The 19,724-nt window shown below is 33.5% G+C and overlaps 1 protein-coding gene across 9 annotated transcripts in view; it reads right to left on the bottom strand.

Moving 5' to 3' along the window:
* The window catches only part of MIPOL1 (mirror-image polydactyly 1), a 285,448-nt gene that overhangs the window by 174,594 nt on the left and 91,130 nt on the right, over positions 1 to 19,724 (bottom strand). For all 9 annotated transcript variants that reach the window (XM_054689935.1, XM_054689928.1, XM_054689917.1 and 6 more), the window contains 3 exons: positions 15,991 to 16,120; positions 5,890 to 5,923; positions 5,460 to 5,630 (listed from right to left, as the gene is read on the bottom strand). In XM_054689935.1, the coding sequence (XP_054545910.1) occupies positions 5,460 to 5,630; positions 5,890 to 5,923; positions 15,991 to 16,120 (335 nt within the window). The remainder of the gene's footprint in view (positions 1 to 5,459; positions 5,631 to 5,889; positions 5,924 to 15,990; positions 16,121 to 19,724) is intronic.

The raw sequence follows: 19,724 nt of genomic DNA, 5'->3' as shown, positions 1-19,724 counted from the left end.
AAGGAATGTTCTACCTTGGACTTCTGTATTTTGAAATATGTCATTATATTTATATTCTCAAATCTTAATTTTTGTACTTAGTAAAATTAAGAGAAAACTCTTCTAATTTCTAAATTATTCATGCCTTTTCCTCAGCTGTACACCCTTTCTTTTACCACTGTTGGATCCATTTTGCTCACTGTGTGGTAAAATATTTGTTATTTAGTCACAATGTCCCTCCCCAAATAAATCCATATAAAAATTAGAAAATTACCTAGAATACACTGATCCTGCTAATTACAATAATTCAAATCTTTATTTCAAGCATCTTTTTTCTTGATTATAACTCAACTACAGCACTCTAAGACAAATGAAGAACTCCAGTACATGGACTTACCAGTTTGCTTTGTTTTGTTTTTATCACATCACAGAATCCTGCCTTCCATGACAATACACACTCCTCAGTTCCTTCTGCATCACTCATCATTCCTCCTTCTCTTTACACAAGGGAGGGGCCATGGGTCATTACCTTCACCTCTTACCCATTAAAATCTCAACCCGAGTTAAAATCAAATTATCTATGACTCCACACTACATTCAAAGTCTGAATGTTGCTATAACTTTCTGCCAGTATTCATTTAATAAATTTATTAATTCTCAAATGGACACTCTGCCAGGTCTGGCAATCCTATATATCTCTAGTGTGTTCATTTACACACAAACCAAGAAAAATATGTCAAATTATCTCCATATAAATCTTTAGCACGGTCCACTAACCCATCACACTAAGAATCTAAATTAAATGAAAAAATTAAAATTAAATTTAAAGAATTTAAGAATCTAAAGTAAATGAAAGTTTATAGCAGGTAAATTCCAGCTATTTCTATAATTTGAATAAAATATGTGAACATTAGTGGGCTAAAAAATAGCAAAGAATGAAGGAATGATAGGTAATAATTCCTTAATCAAAGTTTAGTCGTAAAATTTTTATTTCATTTTATGAAATGTCTTAAAGGTGTCAGTTTAAATAGAAGAAATATGGGAGAAGAATGTCAATAAATAAGAGTATAAGAATTCATGTAAAAAAGATATTAAGGAAACCAGTTCAAGTAAGAAAGGGATTTTAACTAGATTTGAAAAATAGTTAATAATTATATGAAAATCAAGAAAGTCTCACTGAATCTGAATATTTCCAATAACTAAACAGAATTAGACTAAAATTATCCTAGCACCACAGAGTGTAATTAGAAAATATATGATGCTAATTAATAGCATTAAGAATAAGATTTCTGTGCTATTTTTTCCAAAAATTCAAAATCTTAGGCTAATAATAAGAAAAATATTAGACCAATTCAAACTTGGACACATTCTATAAACTATCTGATCAGTATCATTAACACTGTCATGGTCATGTTGGAAAAAAAAAAGAAGACTGATAATAATAATAAATAATTATAACGCTTATCATTATTACAGAAATGCAAATCAAAATCCCAGTGAGATATCTTCTCTTATCTTTAAGAATGGCCTATATCAAAAAGATAAAAATAAGTGCTGGCAAGGATGTGGGAAAAGGAACACCTGTACATTGTCGGTTGGAATGTAAATTGGTGGGGTTTATAGGAGGCTCCTCAAAATTCTAAATCTAAAACTACCATGAGTTAGCAATTCCATTTCTACCCATCTATCCAAAGAATATGAAAACACTAACTCAAAAGGATGTACACACTCCTATGTTCACTGTAGCAGTATTCACAATAGTCAGGACATGAAAGCAAAGTTAAAGTCCATCAATGGACATTAGATAAAGATGTGGAATAGCATACAATGGGAGTACTATTCAGCTATATAAAAAAAGATGAAATCTTGTCATTTGCAAAAACATGAATTAACCTGGAGGTGAATATGCTAAGAAATATAGGTCAGAAATAAAAAGACAAATACCAGGGCCTCTCTGGTGGTGCAAGGGGTTAAGCACTGCATTATGAAGCAATCCGCAGCCTCTGCAGTGGCACAAGTTTGATCCCCAGCCGGCCAGAGAGAGACCCACATGGACAGCAGACCTCTCCTGTCTTGCCCGCTGTTCCCCTCAGCAGTGTGTTTCAGTCGGTCTGCCTGCTCTGTTCCTCGCTCTGTCTCTGGTGGATCCTCTTACTCCCCACATCTCTGGCCTATACCCCAGCTCTTGTCTGCATCAATAAATAAATCTTTAAAAAAAAAGACAAATACCAGATGATTTCATTTACATGTGGAGTAGAAAAAAAGCAAATAAAACAGAAACAGAAATCCTTAAACTCTGGAAACAAAATGATGGCTACCAGAGGGGAAGGGAATGGGAAGTGGAAGGAACTGGATAGAGGGGGTCAACTGGATAGTGGTAAGTATTAAAGTTTTGGTGATGGGTATGTTATAGGATATACATTTATTGAAGTTTGAAGCTATCTTCCTGAAAGTTACATAGTATAATAAGCCTCAGTAAAAAAGGAAACATTTTTAATAAATAAATATTACTCTCATTTAAAAAAAAAGAAGACTAATAAGCTGCCAAAAGTTAGAGGAGACTAGGGTCATCTGACAAATAAATACAGTCTGGTACTCTGAATTAAAACTCAGAACAGACGGACTTTAATTAAAAAAATGAGTAAAAACCTGAGTAACATCTGGAGTTAAGAGTAATATACCAATAAGTTTCTTAATTTTGACAAATGTACCACAGTAATATGCAAAGGTAAAATTACCAGAAACTGAAAATGGTGCAAGATATATGGGAACTTTGTACTGTACTATCTTTGAAAAATTTCTATAAATCTAAAATTATTCCAAAATGAAAAAGTTGATTTAAAAAAATTAAGGTAAAAAGTGTTTGCATTCATAATTTATACCAGTAATTCAAAAATTTGTTTATGACAAATAAGATAAAAATTAAAAAGAATACCACCTAGGTTGGAAAGTATGACACATGTATAAATTAAAATAATGAAACAACCAATTTATCTTTCTTTATCATCAGTAATATAAAGGCAGTGGGCAAAGGAGAGAGGAAGTGAAAGAAGGAATGGGTGTCAGTCAATATTTAATTATGTTCTGTGTTTATTTTCAGTGAACTTAGGAAAATGAAAGAAAAAAATCAATCATCTGAGTTTATACTACAATTGTTTCCAACCACATAAAAATAGTTTTGGCCATCTCTTCAGCAATATAAAGAGTGAATACACTTGGTTGGCCACAAAATAGTACAAAAACATGGCCCATTTAAAAAGTTTAAGGACCTTTTCCAATTCTAATTTGAAGATAAATGTCTGATCACCTGGATAGGATGGCATTATTTGTGGCAGAACAATACTCCAGCCAAGAACAAAAAATGCCAGATTAAATTTTAAAACATCTGTTAAAAGACATTACAAGGTTGCTGCTGAAACAATGACTTTAGTGGCTGAGATTTGAGAGGGGTTAGTTCAAGAGAAGTGACGTGGAAATCTGCAGTCATTTTCCCCCTGAGCATTAAAGATTCTAGGCATGGGTAAGGGGCTCTGATGACACAGAAGGCTCCTACTGAAGGACAGAGAGCTACTGGCAGATGTGACACGTGACAAAATAAACATAAAAGGTTGAGGTGACAAAACTGGGAATATTAGATTTGTTTTCACCTCCAATAATTTGCTAAATCCCAAGGCTGTACAAGGCTAGAAGTTAAAAAGCTAAGCCCTAAAAATCTCTGAAAAGAATAGTAGAGTTTTCCTCAGCCATGCAATGCAGAGGAGCCAACCCTAAAGTACAGGCTCTGCCAGAACAGGGCCCTCCTACTGAATACTCAGCTCCCAACCTGGGAAACTTCACCAAAAGTACAGGGATGAACCACAAGTGGGCCAAGACTTAGCAAAACTTCCACTCAGTTCCCTGTAGATAGTACAGCATTTGAGATGGTGATAGAAATGAACTAATAGGAAACATTTTGTAAAGTAAGAAAGCAGGAGATAGTTGGTTGTGATAATCTTTAGTAGGCAAGAAAAGATATGACTTAGGGTAGAAGGAGTTGGCCTTAAACAGAAGCCTCAAGTAAAAAAGATATAAAACAGAAAGGCAGAATGTATGGGTGCAAATGCAGGCAGGCTGATGGATGAAATGATGGGGACAAAAAATATTGGGGAGGAGAGACTGGATATCTGAGGGGAAAAAAGAGCTTAAATACTCTAGGAGGGAGAGCAATTGGACAGAAAAAGGCAGTAAGATACCAGGTAATGCCAAGGGCCTACCTTAATCTAGTGGTCATGAGTTTAAGGTAAATTCAGTCGACAATTCTGTGGGGTTTTGTCATATAAAAGTGTTAAGGTAGAGAACAGGCACCGAGTTAAATTTTTGAGGTTTAGGTTTTGTTAGTTAAGTAGTACAAAGAAAGCCAGGTGAACAGAGGTCATATGTATCTAGCTAGATAACTATCTCCATATATCTCTCTGCATCAGAGATACATAGATATGCACGCTAGTGATATAATGATGGGTCATGGAATCTAAGTCAGAAAAAGAGGAAAGTAAGGACATGAGAGGCTCAAAGAATAGAAGGAGAGGTGGTAGAATCAACAGAAACATGTGCCAGTGGAGTTGAAAATTGCTAGAGCCAGAGTTCTACAGTAAAGGAGCTGGAAAGACAGCAGACAGCAGTCAGAAAGTAGGCAGGTAATAAAGTGGATGAAAAAGTACTGTAGCCTTATGATGACTGGCAGAGAGAAACTCAAGGAGATGGAATATTCAAAAGATCATTTAACGAGGTATTTAAATTGGCAAGAATTATAATAGGAAGAGGTTGAAGAGACAGTGAAATGAAGCTTAAAATCTTTAAGAAATGAAGGAAGTGATCTACATGATTGCAACAGGAGTGTGTACTGGGTGCTACAGTTTGAGGCATGAGTTTCAAAGCTGAAAGTGTTTAGAAAGGAAGAGAAATAACGATCTAAAAACACTCATGAAGAACAAGCCTTAAAAGCCCAATGGTGTCACTGCTATGGAAAGGAATATAATCACTACTTGAAAGGACTGCACTAGAAGTAGAGTCCTCAGGGAGGTAGTCAGGTTTCAGTTAGAGCAGGAAGGTGTAAGTAAAGTTCAAAAGAGAATACACTGATGATTTGATTCGTTTATCAGTGTTTACTAAAAGGCAGTGAATTAGACACTGGGAATAAAAGAGCAATAGAGACATCACTTCAGCCCTCACAAAACAGTGACTCAAGAAGTTTCATGTAAAAGTGATTACTTGATAGGATATAACTGTATTTTTATAACAAGCTAATAGTTTTATTGAGAAATTAGGATTTGAAGAATGGTACAACAAAATAAGTGATTTTAATACAGCTAACCATTCCTTATGGCACTAATTAGAGGCCAAAAAACTAATTTAAATTATGCACATATAAGGAGAGACATTTTTAACTGCAAAGAAAAAGGGGGAAATGGCAAGTATATGCTTTTACAGATACAGGCAGTTACCTGAGACAAAGCAGCATCCCGTTCTTCTATCACTGCATTCATTTCTTCCGCAGTTATTCTCTTTTTACGTTCCATGGTCTTGTAGATTCTCTCCACAATTATAGCTCCATTCTTCTGAATAGCTATCTCTGTGTCTGCATTGTTTATTCTGTTCAGTAATTCCTGTAATGTCTACCAACACCATTATATGTTAGTCAGACATGAAGTTTTAATATATTTTATTTAATATAGGGTTTTAATTAATAGGCACATGTGAATTGTAAATTGACTGAGTGAAGTTATTGAATTTTCATATTGCGGCAAAGATGTACATTATTAGTGTGTCAATTCTTCTTTTTCCCACATCTTAGTTCTTGAAACCCACTCAATTGAACTTAAGCCTCTAAGATATAAGACTGACATCAAGAAATCTCCTCAGAGAATGGCTTACCATGTCATTTTCTTCAGGGTTAATATTTTCTAGCCTAGAAAAAAGGGACACAGAAAGCCTGATCAGTAGCATTTCCTTAGAGCAGCAAAATGAGTTCGCTTTTTAAATCTTTAGAACCTCAAGTAATTTCATTCGACTAGTCTTTAGAGTCAACCATGACACTGAACATATTAAAGTGCCACCTGCTCGACTCCATCTTTCAATAATGCTCCATATCTTCTGCACTGACTTCAGACTGTTAAGTTATTAATGTTTACTGCTATATATGACTACAAGGATCAATTGTTCATATGTGCTTAGATGAAGAAAGTTCCCCAGTGATAGAAGCACTCATTCTCATCATTATATTTATTCCTGGACTTTCAATTCTTATCAGAAACTGTATTTCCTTTCTATTTTGGACATCACAAATAAAACAAGGCAAGTTTTTTTTTTTATTACAAAGTTTAACTATGTTCCCTCAAAAGCAATGACAAACAATTACCATTAAATTTGACCTAAAAATCTCCTGCTGCTACCTATTTGTTAAAATAAATATACTATAAAGAAAAGCTGACCAAAATTAGACCATATTTTTAGATTATGATATTGTTTTTTCTTTTTCATAACATACATAGAATGATTCAATTTAAAGACAAAGAAAGTGAATTGGTTTCCCTCATGAGTGAATTTTGTCTAGTAAGAGTCATATAGGGATCACTAAAATGCTTGTTTGTTGATGAACTGAAGAAATGCAGTAAAGGTAAAGAAAAGTTTCAAGCAACATATCTTAGGAAATATTTACAATTTAGGCAATCTTTAAATGGGCCAAATTAAGTGAAAGCCTATAATGGTTAGCAGAATGAGGTATTTCAGAAATGATTTTACTTATCTAAAAAAATTGCATTAAAAAGGTAAGACATGCAAATTCCTGTTTTTTCAAGTTTGGGGATCCCCCCCTGCAATTTCTATGCTTCTATGAATTTAACATTTACCACAAAAAAGTATACCAGAAAAATATGATGCAGGAAGAAAATAACAGTGTGGGTAGGTTACCAAATTTGTATATTCCAAATAAACAATGCAATAAAAAGTGTATGGAATGTCTCTGTAATGCTCATAAGTTTTCCTCAGGTATTACAATGTAAAAAACCATTACAACAGGAGAGGAAGATGAAGAGTTCAAATGCTTTTAATTAATATCTGTCAATAAGATATTAAAATAATTATATATTTAAATTAATTAAAATTTCCTTCTGATAACTAAATTTTCAAAAGAAAAAAGAAAAGCAAATCTTCTTATTAAAATATAGTAGATCTTTGGCAAATAAATTTAGCATTCCAGTATAAACAATTTATATGATTAAGCTTCAAATTACATATATCGTGATTTATCATTTTGCTGGTGAATGAATTTGAATCATGTTTTGGTGACTGTGTCAGGTCTAACTTACAGGTTATGAGTAAGAGAAGTCAGCCACATAGCATTTGGATCTCAACTGTACTTTATTATTACCCTTTTTAATTGATGCAAATATAGAAATAACTGGTCAGTAGGAGAAAAATAAAACTGTAATAAAAATGAACAAATGGTTAACTGAAGACTTGAAAATTTACATAGGAATAAATTAACTTTCTATACAAACATGAAACTAGAAAAAGGCAATAGCTTTGCACTTCTTGAAAAGTCTCAGGATGCATTTGTCACACAGATATCAAAGATTAACTGCATCATAATTTAGTCTCAACTACATTATACAGAGTAGGGATGAGCAAATTTTTTCTGTAAAGATCCAACAGCAAGTATTGAAGGCTTTGTTGTGTATTCTCTTTCATAAACACTAAACTCTGCCTTTGTACTACAAAGCATCCACAGACAATAGGTAAATGAACAGGTATGACTGTGTTGCAATAAAACTCAACTTACAAAAAAATAGGTGAAAAGCTGCACCAAAGATAATTTGCTTACCCCAGACACAGAGTATTGAAAAATGTGACCAAATCTTTGATGCTAATACACTGAAAGTGCCATTCAATATATATTTGAAACAATTTTCTGAGTTAGATCTTTCAATATCTAGTTAAAGATTAGTCATAAAAAAAGTGTTTTTCAGAAAATTAAATTCAGTTCTATAATAACAAGTTCACTTATTGTGTCACTTAAAATAAAAAAATTAAAATGATCTACATTTAGAAAAGGAGAACATTTAAAAAAATTTATTGAAGTAGCACTGGTTTACAACACTATAAATAATTCAGAAATATAGGTTCACACCTCTTCAGATTTATGTAACCATACCACATGCACCACCAAAGCACCCTTCAACTTTTACCAGGCCACTGGGTCTCCTTCCCCTTTGCCCTCCAGCTTCGTCCGAACCCTCTGGTATCCTCAGATTTCTAGGGCATGATTTTGGTTTATTTTGTCTGACTCTTTGATTTGCGTCTCTATATTCTACATATGAGCAGAAAATTCCAATAGAACGCAAGGCAATCAATTCCTTATATAAAATGATTTTTTAGGCTTAAGATTTACTAGCAGCATGTACAACATATGTGGCTTTAGTAGTTAACAAATGTGTTATATAAAATATTAGTGACAAACTCCAAATTACGTATCATTAATACAAAGTTTACAATTATACAGACACTTCTCAACCTTTTGTAAACTCTAAATTATGCCTATAACAGTCTAACTAGACGTAGCCATGATAATTAGTAAGAATTTTGCTGAAGTAAATGTCCATGGGCTCAAGTTTCAATTGATTTCCTATACCATGCAAATTGTTGACTGACAACTTTGCACTCTGTGAAAGGCCCGTGCATGAAATGTCACATTTCTTGATTTATCCCTAAATCAGTCAATACCAGCTCTTTCCTTTCTGAACTTACTGTCATATAGTCATTCATCTTGTTCAACAGGAAGAAGCTAAACTTTGACCTCAAATGATAAAAAGAACTAGTGACCACAGACGTATGAATTGTCTATTTTTATTCTCTGATGAAGTTTTACATAGTGTCACTCTAAAGATGTTTTAAAAAGTACATCAACAATAACAAAGAGACTGAAGACAGACATTATAACAGAAGGATACAAATGAGCTCAGAAGTGGCAAAGAAGCTGAGAAAAAAGAAGACAGAACAAATGTGAAGATTATAGGAAGCAATAGTGAATTAAAACAAAAAGGGATGTAAAATAATCTAAAAATTTCATCCTATACTCAACTCCTCCAAGTATGTCTTTCAGTCATGCAAAGCTCAGTTATAAATTGGCTTTATCTTAATAAGGATTTACTTTAAAAAGCACTATTGAAAATTCAGACTCTATAAACTTCAGTTGAGTAGAAAGGAACCTCCGCAGTGTCATTTAAAATTATGCTGGGTATTCTTTTCTGTGGTTATTCTTGTTTCTATGTATGATTTTTCCACCTGTGCCCCTAGACTAACATACAGTAGAAATTGACTATAAATGGTCCTATAACTGGTCCTAGGAAACAATAATTCTTCATATCAATTAATAGTATTTTATGTATTTATGTAATTATTTACTTAATGTCTATCTTAACTAAATTGGGACCATAATGCAGTATTCTGTACCTGACACACAGTATATATTCAATACATATTGAATGGATTAATTAAAGAAAAGATATAGGATTAAATAATTCCTTTACTGCCTACCCCATTTCTTCCTTAAAACAAGTACTACAATGAATAAAAGGAAAAAGACTCTGACTCAAGAAATCTTAGCCTTAATATATTGTATTTGTTTTTAACAAACACCTGAAGATTTTATTTTGTTTTGTTGTCATTACGACACCTGAGATATAACATTGGGTAAGTTTAAGGTTTACAGCATGTTCACATGATAACACACATTACAAAATTATTACAACTGTAATAATTAACATCTCCATCACCTCACATAAATATCATCTCTCTTTCCCCTTTTTTAAAAATTGTATTACTGTATGTTAAGACCAATGTTGGTTTATAACATAGTATATGATTTAGAGTACAGATTCACTCTGTGAACTGTGAGCTTATAGAGGTAAGCTACCATACTATGCCCAATTTACAACCACGAATTAAAAAGACAGAATGACCAAAACTAAGAGGTTAATTTAATAGGGATCCTCGGGAAAAAGTTTTGCTTTGAATATGCGCACAGATGTTTGTGCCACTGACCAGGGTAAGAGATGGAGGATTTGGTTTTAAGAATGAATTAATAAATTCCATTTTGGAGGTGCTGAATTTGAGTTGCTGTGTAAAGTTGAATTCGACAAGTTCTACAGTGTGGAACTGAATTTGACTCTTTGGGCAAGCAGTCAAATACTTGAAGATTTTTCCTCAAAAATGCACAAGTAATCACCTACCTGAATATGTTGGGATATCAGACAAAAAAACTGAATTGAGATAGTGTGGGATAAATTTGATTTTTGAAAAACAGGAAAATATTTAGAAGAAAATTTCATGAATAAATTCAGTTATCAAACTAGGTAGTATTGTATGGCAGCTGGTAAATTGAATACAACAGTACTTGCAAATCCCCAGAGAAGAGTTCTAAAGTTATAATGGATACATTACTGAAATTAAGAAAAAAAAGTGACTACTTTGAAAAGTATGTTTAAAAACATTTGCTTCCAGCAAGTATTTTTATAAGTTATAAACAAAGTGATTCTAAAAAGTCTATGAAAGGAAAAGGCACAAGAATAGCCAAAATAATTCTACAACAAAAGAGTAAAGTTAGAGGGCTGATATTATCCAGTTTCAAGACTTACTATAAAGATTCAGTAATCAGGATTATGTGGTATTGGCAGAGAGATAGACATACAGATCAAAGGAACAAAACAGCAAGTCCAGAAATTAACCCATACAGCAAATATAAAAAACTAATTTTTCGGATACAGAACAAAGGAAATTTAATGGAGAAGCAATAGCCTTTTTAACAATCATACTGGAATGAATGAATGTCCATGTGTAAAACAAAATATCTCCAAACAAAAGAATAGCTCCACATGTACGATGTACCTGACTTGAAAACAAAATTTAATTCAAAAGGGACCACAGAACTAAATGTAACACAAAAAAATTTGACATGAGAAAAAAAAAAACTTGTGTGATCTTATTGAGTTTTAGATTTAATACCAAAGGGACATTCCATGAAAGTAAAAAGAAATTGGATTTTATCAAAATTCAAAATTTACATTCTGAAAAAACTGTTGATAGAACAAAACAAAACATGGACTGAAAAATATTTGAAAACCACATATCTGACAGTCCTAAATGCTGGCAAGGATGCAACAGGAACTCAAATTCATTGTGGTATGAATGTAAAATGATACAGCCATTTTGGAAGAGAGTTTGGCAGTTTCTTTGAAAGGGACTTAACATAGATTCAACATACGTCTCAGCAATTATGCTACTAGGTTTAGCCAACTGTTTGAATACACAAAAACCTGTATATAAGTACTTATGGAAACTTTATTCAAAATTACCAAACACTGGGAAAGAAAGAAGAACCAGGTGGTCAGAGGATCCTGGGATAGAATGTAGACTAAGATATTTATTTGTCCCATTATTTAATCTAATGAACAGAAGATAAAAATTAATCACACAATAAAGGAAGTGGGTGTCAAAATTTTTTTCAAATCAAAGTTAGGGCACAGGGTAGAAAGATGATGATTTTGGCCAATTTCACCTAACTTTTCCTTTTAAACATTAAAATAAGTATTGAAAAAAGATAGAGCATAAAAAATCTGAGAATCTTTCACTAATATCACACAGTTTAGCGATAACTTAAGAAAACAATAAATTGAGTATACAGCCCAGAAAAAAGTAAAGGAAATCCTCCTGAAGATAATTTTGCATTGCTGAAGAATTTTTACAGAGGAAGCAAGAATTTTCAAGACTGGCTGCAGAGTTCCTCTCAACAGGTGGAAGAAATAAAAAATAATACTTCAGAAGCAAGATATGTACAAGACCATATAGAGTGAACCTTTGGTGCTAAAAAACAGGTAAGAAGCAGACAGAATGTGCAACACAAGTTGCATACAATTCCCTGGGAAGTCTTTCAAACCTCTAGTCATCTCCCACCCATTGTTCTAGGAAGGGAGCCAAAAGGCAGTCTCTAGTCAGCAGGTCAAAGAATGCAAATATATTTCAAATATTAAGAAATATTTATACATGAAAATTCACTTCTACCAAATAAGAACAAAGAACACAATTTAAGCATGACCAAGATGAAATGACCTATCAATAAGAATACAACAAAAACACGAGAAAATATTTTATAAGAGATAAAAATCATAATATGAAATATGACAAAAAAGAACATTTTCCTATCAATATACTAGTGGAATTTTTAGAAAAATATTTATTTATTTATACAAGAACGGGGGTAAAGGCCAGAGGCACGGGAGGGTGAGAGGATTCACCAGAGACAGAGCGGGGAGCAGAATAGGCAGACTGACTGAAATACACTGCTGAGGTGAGCAGCGGGTGAGATAGGAGAGGTCTACCCCACCGTGTGGGTTTCTCCCTGGTGGCCGGGAATCGAATCTGTGCTACAGAGGCTGCGGACAGCTTCACAGCGCTGCACTCAACCCGCTGCGCCACCAGGGAAGTCCACTAGTAGAATTTTTTGAAGAACATGAATTCAATATATCAAAGTTAAAAAAATATCCTAAAACAAAAGCATAAATGAAAAGGGAAAAAGAAAAGTTAAGGAAACAAGTGTTGAGAACTATAAACAAATAAATCAAATTTAATAAATCAACTAGAAAGAACAGATAAGGAAATAGGGACAACTCAACTGGAATTACTGAAATAAAGAAAAGGCTTGAAATTATAACAGTGAATTAGAGGAAAAGACAAGGATTAAACTACTGAACAGAAAATAGGTAAGGACAAGTGTCACAATATAGGAATAACTGGAGTTTCTAAAATTAAAAAAAAAAAACTAACAAATAGGACAGAAAATTCACAAATCTAAAATTACCTCAAATAAAAGAACAAAATAGCTGTTAGAAAGGCAAGGTGAGGTTCCAAAAGCATTGTAAAGAAAATTCAATGAAATATCCTGATTGAGTTTTTCATCAAGAATAAAGAATACACCCTTCAGGTATCCAGGCAGAAAAACAAACCGCTTGTAAGTGAAGGGGGAAAAAATTCCAATTGACCTCAGACTTATTTTGAGCCAAACTCAATGTCAGAAGACAAGTGACAAACATTTTTACCATGTTTAGAATGAAAAAATACTTGATCCAATAATTTTATTCATAACCAATTTGAATATAAAGATAACACACAGCCAGTGTGGAGCATATTAATCAGAGAATAAAGTATTTATGAGCCCTTCCTCAAAAAAGTGTTTGAAAATGAAATTCAGTTACCCAGAGATTCCTACAAGAACTCAGGCATGATGGTAAAAATTCCAGTAATGATTACTCAGTCCTTTAAAAACTTTTTTCTTTAATTGAAGTAGCACTGAGTTACATTACATACGTTTCAGGTAAGCATCACTGCAAAGTGACTGTGTGTGTGTGTGTGTGCATGTGCGTGTGCGCGTGCGCGCGCTGGCTACATTATACTATATTAAGTCCACCACTAAAAGTCCAAGGGACAACAGAGTGGCACTTTGTCTATAGGATCTGACGCAAATTTTACAAATATTTTTAAGGTAGTATATATAAAGCAAAAGAAAAATGAGTTTAAAACTGATTATGTATTTCACAACTCAAAGCCAAGCGATACTGTTTAATAGAAACACTGCATTAAACTATACAATGATTCCAACACCTTATTGTTTTTCACAGTGGCTTTTCTTAAATTTAGAAGGATCATTAGAGTTTTAATATATGTTATTCAGAGAAAATACTATAAGAAGTTGAAAATTTTCTTCAGTTTCACTTCAGTTGATTATTAATTTCAGGTACTGCATGTAAAGCACTTGCGATGAGCCAAATACTTTTCAATATTTTATCCAGTAATAAAGCAACACACATAAAGTAGGCACTATTTATCCATTTTGTGGAAAAACAACTGAGGTCCAGACATTAAGTAACATAGCTAGAAACCTACAGAACCAAAACTCAAAGATAGATGTCTAGGTCTGGAACCATGCTCTTAACGTCTGTACTATAATGCCTCTGGAATTAAATAGCATGGAAAGAATGATTTGATTTTTATCAGATTTACTCGACATATGCTATGCATCCATTCAACCACCATCCACCCACCCTTCATGATTATAGTATATAAGTACTAAGCAAACAACTGTTTGGAATATTATTTCCCTATTGATACAGACACTTACTTGATAGCACTCTGTGAAATTTAGGCAATTTTTTTGTTCCTCTACATTTTTCAAAGAAGTTAATGCTGTAAAATAAATTTAACAGTCTTCCCCAAAAATGAAGCTATTAATCTAAACAAAAATAAGTCATGAAACAAGTGTTAGCAAGGACAGAAAAAAAAAAGGAACCCTAGTACACTGCAGGCATTAATGCAGACTGGCCCAGTCCCTATGGAAAAGAGTATGGAGGTTTCTCAAAATATTAAAAATAACAGACCACATGAGCCAGCAATACTACTTCTAGGTATCTAACCAAGAATATAAAAACACTAATTTGAAGGGATATATGCACTCCTACAGTCATTGCTATAGTATTTATCAATACAAGAGCCAAGTTATGGAAACAACCTAATTGCCCAGTGACAGATGAGTAAAGATATGGTGTGTGTGTATATATAAATATATAATATATATGAATATGATGGAATACTACTCATCTATTACAAAAAATGTGAAATTTTGCCACTTGTGACAACATGGATGGCTGGAACTAGAGGGCATTATGCTAAGCAGAATAAGTCAGGAGGAAAAAGACAAATACAGAATGATTTCACATATATGTGGAATATAGACAAACAAAGGAATAGACAAAACTAAGTCAAAACAAAGACTATATACCTAACATATAATTGAGGTTACCACAGGGGGGATGGGAGGAGTGGGTAGCAAATGGAAGAGGAGGCCGAGGCCCAACAGACGATGGAGGAGGACTGTGGGTGCCTTGCTGGTGGATGTGGTGTAGTAACATACATTTGAAAGGTTATGGTCCTATACCTCCTAATCATATACAGTATTATAACCCATTATTACCTCAATTAAAAAAATTAAGAAATCACATTATGTAATCACAACTTGAACACCATCCCATTAAGTATACTCTTTTTCCTCCCTAATTAACCACATTTAATTAGTACTTTACTGTAATCCTTCATAGAGCCTAATACAATGTTAGGCAGACAAAACATGCAATAGGTACATTATTAATAGTCATAAAATATTAGAGTATTACATTCCATCTATCTTACAAGTAACATATTTTTAGATGCTCTAGGAACCTTCTAGTCAAAATAGACTCCTTAGGTTAGCATCATTAGCAACATCTGGGACCTTGTTAGAAAAGGCAGAATCTCAGGCTCCACTCCAGACCTACTGAGGAAAAATCTTCATTTTAATAAGATTCCCTGAGCAATTAAAGTACATTCCAAAAATGGAAAAGTGCTTATTTCAGAGCAGTTTCTCTAAATGTCTATTTTTCACTTATTTCAGAATCACCTGGATTGCATATTAAAAATTTAGATTCTCAGGCTCCACCCTGCTTCAGGGGTCACTAAAGTTCAGGTGTCACTAAAGAACCAGAGCTAAAAAAAAGTAAAACGCAGTGTATACGAATGAGCATATTAAGCAGAGAGCAGTAAAAGAATCCAGACAGCAGAAATTTCAGTACAATGATAACAGAATAGGGAAGAACAGTAGAGTCACAAAGGAATGTGAAGCAAGCAAGACAATTAATTATGAAGCAGTAAAAAAAGAACTGGACTGAGAGGTTATGCATTTTTTTCCCTTTCTTTTCCTATGTTAGTACCTGTTAGCCCTGACATGCAAACTATTAGCATGCCAAAAGCTTTAGAAAAAAAGACTGTGGGACTATGGAATTTACTAATGTAATATATAAGAACCAACATTTTTTTTATTATGTAACCATCACACAAATGCATGCGCTTTATAAATATTCCTAATGCCAGGTACAGTTTTAAATATGTACATACGATTTTAGAGACATTTCCATATGCTTGGCTTGTGCAATTGCTTCATCTCTCTCCTTGTTGGCTAACTGCAATCGAGACATAACAGCTTCATCACGTTCCCTCTGTGCAAAATACACTTCTTCAACCAGAGCTATCAAAACACACATTATCCATTATTAATTAAAGAAAATAAGGGAGAAACGTGTACTTTTAGCAAAAATAATTTTACTCTCATATTCACTGAATTAGTATCAATTGGTGGAAAAAATATACTTGAAGCTGTTGCAAAACTGAGATACTATTATTTCACACCCATAAAAAAGCAGTATCATGAGTTTATGAAATAAAGGAAACTCACTAAATTGAAGATAAGTGAACATATTTTTATAACCAACTGCTGAGCAATTTGGCAACTGCTTATTACAATTGAAGATGTGCCTAGCCCATAACCTGGAAAATGTCCTATTTAGTGAGTAGTCTAAAGATAGTCTTACATATATGCACCAAGAAATATAAATGAATAATTATTGCAGCATGATATAACAGAAATATTTAGCAATAACCCAAATGTCCAATAACAGGAACAGGATAAATGTGTTACTCTACATTTAAGATGAAACACAGTTCAGCATCTGTAATGAATTAACTACAGACAAATGGATAAATCTCAAACATGAAAATTTAGAAAAGAACAGTAAGTTGCAAAGTAAAATAATTTGCTTATTATTCATGGACAGAAAATTAGTAATAACATTAAGATGAGTATGGAGATGTTAAACATCAAATTCAGTATATTAGATACCTCAGAAGGATGAGGGAAGAGAGGAAGATAATGGGATAGGGAAGAGCAAACTGGGGCAGGGCTAAGCTGGTTTAGCACTGTACATCTCCTAGGGACACCATTTATGTAGATTATAATACAAATGGCATTATCCACATTTGTGTAGTGCTACAAAGGGAACTTCGATGTTATCTGAAATTGTCGTTTCTTGAACATTGTTTTTATATGAAATCTTACACAACTGTTAAAATATTGCAATGTTACACAAAAAGAGGCACGAATATCTGAATCACTATACCAAATTTTAAATATACCATGAAGTCACAAAATAAACTTAGGAAGATGTCTGAAATGCCATTTTAGCTCATAAAACATGGGATCCAATTAAGATTTATCATACATTAATACAGTTAATGAAGATAGCTATTTTTGTATTACTTAAATAAGTGGTGGAAAAGAAACAAACCCTGAAAATAATATCACTATATCTTTTCAAAAGAGAATAAAATGGCAACGACAAAGCAAAAGCCAAAACCATTTCCAAGACGCTGAGCCTAAGTGAAGAAAAATAAATTAATTCATTTATCAAATATTCAGTAAGCTCCTATGAGCATCATCCATCCAGTTGCAAGGAATACGAATACCATTCTGGAGTATATATTCTGTAACAGGGAGAAAAGTAGAGAAAAACAGGCAAAAAATTAGGCAGGCAAACACATAGACAGATATAAATAATAGGTAGTACTTCAGGCTTTGAAGAAAAATAAGCCTGTGTGAGAGAAAGAGTGACTTGGCAGATGGGGAACAGCACAAACTATTTTAGGAAAGGTGGTCAGAAAAGATCTTTTTAAATCAATTATATTTAGCAAGTAAAGAAGGAGAAGCTATATTTATAATTATATATATATTTTCTTCTACTGTTTGGCCTACCTGAAATTATGTATTTGAAGGTAGAAAAATAGTGCACAAGCCCTTCAATTATCTGCACATCTTCAAGTATCAGAGGAACAGCAAAACCAATATGGCTGGAGCCCAGTGAGAGAGGTGACAGTTTGGAGAGATCACACTGGACCTCTGTAAGTCATCGATAGGACTTTAGGTATCAGCTAAACATGATGGTAACTATATCAGGGTTTTGAGCAAGGGGATGATAGCATCACATTGATGTTTAAAAATGAATTCCGGACTCTGGGTGAGGAATAGTCCATGGGGTAGAGCAAGCGTGGAAGCCGAGATCAGGAGATTATGTGAGTAGGCTAAGCAAGAATTCACACAATAATCCACATAAATGACCCACTCCCTGGAACTATAAGTTACTGAGAAATAAACATATATGCCATCCTAGACTTTTTTTTTTTAAAGATTTATTTATTTATACAAGAACCGGGGTACAGGCCTGATGTGTAAGAGTGTGAGAGGATTCACCAGAAACAGAGTGGGGAACAGAACAGGCAGATTGACTGAAACACACCGCTGAGGGGAGCAGCAGGAGAGACAGGAGAGGTCTGCTGCGCCATATGGGTTTCTCCCCGGAGGGCTGGGATTGAATCCGCACTGCAGAGGCTGTGGACAGCTTCACAGTATGGTGCTCAACTGCCTGCACCACCAGGGAGGCCCCATCCTAGACTTTTGATGTTATATTTGCACAACATGGATAGAAATAGAGGGGATTATGTCAAGTGAAATAAGTTGGAAGGACAGAGACATATACAAATACTGGATGATTTCACTCATGTGGAATATGAAGAAAGAAAGGAATAGACAAAACTAAATTGTAAAGAATCCTAAAAGTCTAACTGCAGAACTGAGACTACCAGAAGGGGAAGGTAACAAAGAGTGGGAAGGGAGCCCAGTGGAATATGGCAGAGGATTATTGTTTTGGTGGTGAGTGTGGGGTGGTAACAATGTGCTACTATGACCACATATCCACAAATATAAAACCTAATTAAATATATATAAAACCTTATTAAATATATATTGATTTATTAACATTAACATTATTGAATTCATGGTCAAGAGCACCACAACTCATGCCTGAACTCTCACATATTGCTGACAGGAATTTAAGATCATATAAGTGCAGTCTATCAGCTTCTTAAAAAATTAAACATAATCTGACCATAAGATTCAGTTATTCCACTAATAGATATTTATCCAATAGAAATTAAAGCACAAATATTCATAGCATCTTTATTTATAATAGGCAAAAACTAGAGACAACCCCAAAGTCTGAAAAAGATGAATTATATAACAAATTGGGCTGCAATGACCACATATCCACAAATATAAAACCTAATGCTTTTAATCAATAGTTCAGATAAGGTTAAGAAATTCTTGTTATGAACACAGATTTTAGAAGAACCAGTACACTTTTGTACACTTTTCATGGCTTTTTTTTAAAGGTAATACCTCCACTGCTATACAGCAATATTATTCTTCTACCATGTGTCAATTCATCATGCTATTTTGAAAGAAACTTCTGCCCATATGTGGTAACAATAATGATTTTAATTTTTCCTTTCTGATTGTATTCAATCTCCTTCAGTAAGGATATTCACAAAAACTCAGAAAAAGGAACATGGTATATTAGGAGGAATATGGACTTTATTTCAAATCCAAGGTGTTACACCAAATTAGGCAATTTCCTTTTTTCATTTCTTGAATTATTTAAGTCACCATTTAGTTGTATAAAATGGACATAATACTACTATTTGTGACTGTTAGGGAAAATTAAATAATAAATGACAACAGATTCTAAACACACACTAGTTTCATGCTACCACTACCACTACCACCATCGACCCACAGATTTACAATTTGATTTCTTTTCTACACATATTAAAAATGTGATTTGGATTACATACATTATTTGAAAATAATATTCAAAAGTCCTCATTTTTAATTGTTTATTTTTTATCGAAGTAACATTGGTTAACAACACTGTATATGGTTTAGAGATAAAGGTTCACACTTC

The sequence above is a fragment of the Talpa occidentalis genome, unplaced genomic scaffold, assembly GCF_014898055.3.
Source record: "Talpa occidentalis isolate TD23 unplaced genomic scaffold, MPIMG_talOcc4v2.1 talOcc4.11, whole genome shotgun sequence".
NCBI classification, from domain to species: domain Eukaryota; kingdom Metazoa; phylum Chordata; class Mammalia; order Eulipotyphla; family Talpidae; genus Talpa; species Talpa occidentalis.
This window is presented reverse-complemented; position numbering and strand designations above follow the sequence as displayed.